This window comes from Haplochromis burtoni, unplaced genomic scaffold (genome assembly GCF_018398535.1).
Source record: "Haplochromis burtoni strain Fernald_Lab_line unplaced genomic scaffold, NCSU_Asbu1 Contig_846, whole genome shotgun sequence".
Classification (NCBI taxonomy): Eukaryota; Metazoa; Chordata; class Actinopteri; order Cichliformes; family Cichlidae; genus Haplochromis; species Haplochromis burtoni.
In genome coordinates this window covers 57,916-64,582 of record NW_024583207.1, presented here as the reverse complement: position 1 = coordinate 64,582, position 6,667 = coordinate 57,916, and the positions used below count along the sequence as shown (strand labels likewise).

The 6,667-nt window shown below is 36.6% G+C and overlaps 1 protein-coding gene across 1 annotated transcript in view; it reads right to left on the bottom strand.

The window, feature by feature from the left end:
• Window positions 1-6,667, bottom strand: part of cysltr3 (cysteinyl leukotriene receptor 3) — a 17,182-nt gene extending 10,515 nt beyond the window's left edge. The window contains exons 1-2 of the mRNA XM_005950797.3: window positions 6,585-6,667; window positions 105-288 (exon numbers count right to left, since the gene is read on the bottom strand). Of these exons, the coding sequence (XP_005950859.1) occupies window positions 105-288; window positions 6,585-6,591 (191 nt within the window). The 5' untranslated portion in view covers window positions 6,592-6,667. The remainder of the gene's footprint in view (window positions 1-104; window positions 289-6,584) is intronic.

Genomic DNA, 6,667 nt, shown 5'->3' with positions numbered 1-6,667 from the left:
TATGAAATACAATAAAACATATATGAATAAAGTAAATTGAATATAAGTCAATGCATAGAACCAAGAAAGGAGAGGCACATGTTTCTGTGTTTGCGTGTCCTGACCTGCGGCTGCTCTGCCTGAAGAACACCGCCAGCGCCCCGATGTTGCAGATAAACGCCACAGGGAACACGAGCAGATATGTGTATCTGTACGCGCTGTACTTGAAGGCATCATCTTCGTGGAAGCATTCCAAGTGGGACTTTGTAGTGTTGTTGTTTGTGGCAACAGTCATGCTCATCAGTCGTGCTGGTGAAACACACAAATATTTTTAGTAGAAGATGATTTTTTGTGTCAGAAATGTGAATGTTGAGAGTACAATCATATGTAATCTCAATAGAATTAAAATTTTAACGCACCATTTAATACAAAATATATCAGAAGTGTTATACATACCATTAGTGTATTAAAATAACAGGGCAAAGCTCAGCATGACTGAGGCCCAGCTAAGTGTCTTTAAAAGATTGTAGAACTGAATAAAGTTTTTTTTTCCTTTGGAAACGCTATTTAAATTAGTATTGTTGTCAAGTTTGATGGTAATGGACAGGATGTGGCTAAATACTGGAATACCCATTTTTAGCCAACTAAGCTAGTTTGTTTTAGCTGGTATGTAATATCTTATCGAAATAGGTTCAAATCCAGCTTCACAACACTAATATTGTTGTGGCAAAATGCTAATAATGAGACTCCAAAAATTCAGAAGGAGGGGGCTTATGTACAGTCTCCTTTTATGCAGGATAAATATTTAGTGGCTCTGTAAATGAACAAAAACAATATTTGGTTCGCTTTTAGTCAGCAGCCCTCAGAGCAAAAGCTTTGGTTAATAGAAACAATTAGTTAGTAACACTTTGGTGATGGGGACATTATGCATTTCTTTTACCTTTAAGTTTCAGGTCACAGAAGAGGGACTTTTTAGTCTAATGTTTGCTTCTATTAAAATTCAGCTAAAAGGAAAATACTGCTTTATTTCCTCCTCATGCAGCTGTTATCTCAGGGCTAAAGCACATGGGTGAAGTTTGGGTCAGACTGCAGATGCCAATCAACTGAAGATAATTTTGTGATAAGAGCTGAGATGTCTGAATGAGCCTAAACAAAAAAGGCACAACCAGGAAACTGTTCACTCTTGTGCATCTATATGAGGTATACAAAACCAAAACAGTTACAGCCTGTTTTAAATAAAGCTGCTTTTATTAATAGGTCCAGCAGGTGAGAAAAGCGCTGTTTGTTCCTGCACTCTATATTTGAATTCAGGCTGTCCAGCTGGATGCTTATCTCATGAAATGTAAATTGTTGAATGCAAAATGATAATCATGGACTTAAATAGCTTATGAAATCCACTGTTTGTGAGGAGGCGGCATAAACGATTATATTTCATCCTTTTAAATTTAACTCAAAGTTTGGCAGAGATCTGCTTATGATGGGGTGAATGTGTGACTTTGTAGCCTTATAGAGCTGAAACATGTTCTGGAGTTTATAATAAAACCTCTCTCATGAAAAGTAAAAAAGATGAAGGTGTGTGTCCACAAAAACAGTAACAAGCAGCACTTTAACGATCAGTGACTACATTCAAGAAAATACCAATGGAAAAGAAGAATGTTGTAGGCTAACATGTGTTGAGGTGGAGAATAACTGACTTACACATGCAGGGTTAACTGTGCGAGAAAGCCTACAATGTCCACTAAAAAAACCAGTTAATCCCTTTTGAGGTTTGGACAAAACAGAAAAGCTCTACTTGGCTAAGACAGACCTGTGTCTTGGTGAACTTTAGTATGCTTTTAGAGTAAAAGCCAGCAGCTTTGACAATATATATAAAAAGATGAACAACAACAGTTTGAGTTATGCTTTTTTAAAAATGAAAGTAGCAGGTAGAGAATGTGTATCTATCTAATCAGTTAAAACTGGAGGGGACAAGCTGCTTGTTTTGCAGGTACTGAGCTAAGAGGTGGCCATGACCGTTATCAGGCGCCAGTTATCGTGTCTCCAGCTGCCCCCACAAATTTTTTTATACTGATATGTCTACAGCTTTCTAAGTAATTATTCTATCAGTAAAAAACTAAAGATTTTATTCATCTCAAATAAAACTGAAACCCAACAATTGCCCTTTAGCCACATGCTAAACACGCATAGTTTCAGAAAGCTTCAGATGTTATACCTTAAAACTCATGCAGAGATCTCATACAAATAGAGATTTCATTGATAATTTTGGTGCTAAGAGGTTATGTTGAATGAAAATGAGTGGTTTTGTGTTTTGGGGCTGAAAATGGATGAGAGTCAATATAAAGTCTTTAAAAAGATTAATAATTCCAATCAAGTGTTTTGATGTTAAATGCGAGAATGAATGAGAAGAAATTAAGGCCAATGTAGAGACCTCAGGATTTAAAAGCTCTGATCTTATTTTATAACTTCAATGAAAGTCAACAGAGAAGCATTTACTCGCCTGTTGTATTTAGATGGAATTTATCATTAAAATTTCAACCTCACATCCATATTATCTGCAGACTTTATGGATGTAACATTCTAAGTGAACATGCTAACAGAGCTGGCAGCTAACGTACTTATGACCTTTCATCAAAAGACAAGTACATAGTTTTTATAGGAGCTTTGCAAAATACCATTAAATATAAACTGACACATTTATAATAAAGGTTAAAAGCCAGCAATCCTTTCCAAAGCATGCACATAGCATTGGTTTGAATAAAAAAAACCTCCGCTAAAGTAAGCGTTGGTGTTTCCCACTCACTCTGTTCTCTGTGTCTGTGAAATATCTATAATTTACATACAGTTTAGTTTTCATTATTTCAGCATCATTTAGCATCTAAACAATGAAACAGTTTGTCCTCTGACTTTTCTCTTCTCAGAATCAACTCTGAACATTGTTTACTTTTGATCTCCCTGCAAACTTTGACTCTTTGGAAAACAGTTTACTGCATTTGGCCCACAGTGACTGGCTACAGATAGAAGGTCTCACACTTGCTTTCATTTGCACTCTGCTAAAAAACAAAAAAGAACAACAACAACAACAACAACAACAACAAAACAACAGTAAAATTATCTCTGTTACTTGTAAAGCTCTGCAGTTGCTCCCTCAAATGATTTTGTTGTGTGGTCATTCTGTATCTGATGATAATCTCAACTGAGGAAACATTAGGGCTAAAGGCGTAGCTCCATCTGTGTATGATAGAGATCTCTCTGGTCATTATGACATAGCAGCACATGCACCAAATATACACAATAAGCCACTATGATCAAACTATCCAAGAAAGATAAGAGTAGTTGTCAAACAGCTAACAGATCATCTGCAGAGGTTTATTTGAAGAGTTTCAGTCAGGTTTCAGAGCTCATCACAGCACAGAAACAGCTTTAGTGAAGGTTACAGATGACCTTCTTGTGGCCTCTGACAGTGGACTCATCTCTGTGCTTGTCCTGCTAGACCTTAGTGCAGCATTCGATACTGTTGACCATAATATCCTATTAGAGCGATTAGAACATGCTGTAGGTATTACAGGTACTGCGCTGCAGTGGTTTGTATCATATCTATCTAATAGACTCCAATTTGTACATATAAATGGAGAGTCCTCTTCACACACTGAGGTTAATTATGGAGTTCCACAGGGTTCAGTGCTAGGACCAATTCTGTTTACATTATACATGCTTCCCTTAGGCAGCATCATTAGAAGACATAGCATACATTTTCACTGCTATGCTGACGACACCCAGCTCTATCTGTCCATGAAGCCAGATAACACACACCAATTAGTTAAACTGCAGGAATGTCTTAAAGACATAAAGACCTGGATGGCCGCTAACTTTCTGCTAGCATAAATCTTTGCACAGATTATGTTTCTATGTTGATTATTGAATTCTTGGATTAAAATGTGAACTAAAGCATGTACCAATAACGTAATATTATATGCTAAAAAAAAAAGTTTAGCCGAGGAAAAAATCTACTTACTTTTTTTGTGTTCTAAGTTCAGTAACAAAGTAAAATTTCATCTCATCTTAATATTTACACTTCTGATGAAATTTCACAAGTGTTAGCTTCATTTTTATGCCAAGACTGTTTACACAGAGTTTGTTGTTGCAGAGAAATACTCTGTTCATTTTGTGCATGTCATTTTCAAGCAGGAAGCTCAGCAAGCCATTTGAGGCTTAACTGGTTTTAAACAGAAATGGATGACTGCTTTCTTGTGTCTCTAAAATTAGAAACATCCTGTCTCAGATGCCTTGATGCATGCTCAATCATATAGGTAAAGAGATTTTGTTCATCTGGATGTAGGTTTTTCAGTGGGAGAAATGCTTTGCCACTCATCCAAGTTATTTCTCCAGTCTCAGCTGAACAGTATATTTTTATATAATTTATATATAAGACACTGACTTAACTTTTTGTGAATATCTCAGAGTGACGCTAAAAACTAGTTCATGCATTTATTACTTCCAGGCTGGACGACTGTAATTCATTATTATCAGGATGTCCTAAAAACTCCCTGAAAAGCCTTCAGCTAATCCAAAATGCTGCAGCAAGAGTCCTGACAGGGACTAGAAAGAGAGAGCATATTTCTCCTGTTTTGGCTTCCCTTCATTGGCTTCCTGTTAAATCCAGAATTCAAAATCCTGCTCCTCACATACAAGGTCTTAAATAATCAGGCCCCATCTTATCTTAATGACCTTGTAGTACCATATCACCCTATTAGAGCACTTCACTCTCACACTGTGGTACTTGATATGATACAGTCAGTGTTTCTTTTTCACTCACTGTGTATTTAATTATTATTATTATATATTATTATATACTTTTATATTACTTATTATTAATCTCCAGCTCTCTTCCACATGGAGTACAAAATGTTCATCATACTTCACCCCAGCTGTTTTAATTGGGTTGTATAAATGAGTAAAACCAGTGAAAAAGATCAGTTCATTATAAAGGCTGGAGTTTTAGAAACAAAGAAACAAATAACCGTTAAATTATTGATTTTTTTGCTGCTCTTTGTTTGAGGTTTTTATGGCTGATGAAAAATTCTCACCATCCATCACTTATCCCAGCATACCTGAAGTAAACATGAATCAATTTTAATTATTTTTTTTTCACTTTATTAAAGTCGTAATAATTTAGAGAGCTTATATACGATCTACATTCTTCATGCAGTATGATTTTCAGGTGTTGTCAAAAATTCTAAACTGATCTACAGGTTACAGCACAAAACTTATTACTAATATACATGCAATCATTTAAAAAAAAATGGTGCACAGCTATGAATCATAGGATGCAGTTGCCTCCTGTTCCGTCAAAAAGGATGAAGCAGTGTTTCCTCTGCTGAAGGATGACATAAGCACTGAAGCACCTTTCTGTGGTATTGGGACAATTCAAACAGGTCTCATTATGGCTGCCACCCAACTAATAACAGGCCACTTGTCTTAGCTGGGAAACTTCCCAAGCAAGACTGAATATTCAACCGCACCCACAGGTTCCCATACACCCAGACTTGTTTTCACAACCAGGTTGGAGAGCAGTGGAGTAAATATTTTCAATACAACCTGTTTAATAATGAAGATGTTTTTAGGCAAACATGTTTTATTGTGTCTTATTTTTATAGCGTGTTTTTACCCTTTTTAGCAAACCTTATTAAATAGTAAAAAAGCAGTGATTTGTGATTAAGAACACAGCTCTGTGATCCCGCCATGTTATGATTTTATTGTCTCCTGGCTGCTTTCAACCTGTTGTGTTTCTCACTGTCGTCACTTTGAGTTTGCAGTCACATAAAACCTCGTTGTAGTATTTCATGTGGTCGTTTTGTGTCTCCTTCAGGTTATTTAGCATCTCCCTGAAGTCCTTTGGCTCTTCTGTTTGCTTGTCTGAAGGTGCTGAGTTATTTTTTTTAGACTATAAAATGTTTTTTTAAACCTTGCCCACCTTTACGGCCCCTCTAATGGATCCAGGATGCCACTTTTTCAATATTACGAAATTCCAGATGCATCTGGAAGCACTCTATGTTTGATGTTGCTTTATTTCCCGTTTTTTCTCTGTCGCATCAAGTTTCACATAGCTGCACCTGAGGATTTCAGATCAGGTTCACCTACCTCAGCATCACTCATTGTTCAAAAGCTTAAGCTCTGTTTAACCGTAATGACAAGGAGAAAGGAGGTTTTCAAATCACAGAGACTTACTACATTTCAAAGGTTTCTTCTTATAGAAAAGTTTTTTTCACAGTTATTTTCCTTCTTATTATTATTTTATATCTTTGAGCTCCAGTTTACATTTTTCTGTCATTTCTTTAATGTCTTAAAAACATAAAGTACAAACTTAAGACACAGAGATGACACAGGTTTCCACCTGATCCAGTTAAAATTAAAGGCAGAAGTTCAAAGACAGCAGCTGATGTGTCAGTAAACAGAACACAGAGCCGTCAGTTTCTAACGCTACTGCAGTCCATGTAAGGCTGTGAAGGAAAGCACAATCTGAGCCTGTTGGGTAAAGAGTTTCTTTAACCCTTCGCTGCTTCCAGCTTTTTATTTTCTCCATTAATTAACTGAACATTTTCACTCACCGCTCATCTCGTCACAGGCTCATCCGTTTACCCGTCTGTCCTGTAGTGTGTGTTCACAGCTGCACTGTACCGCTCTCCAAGTC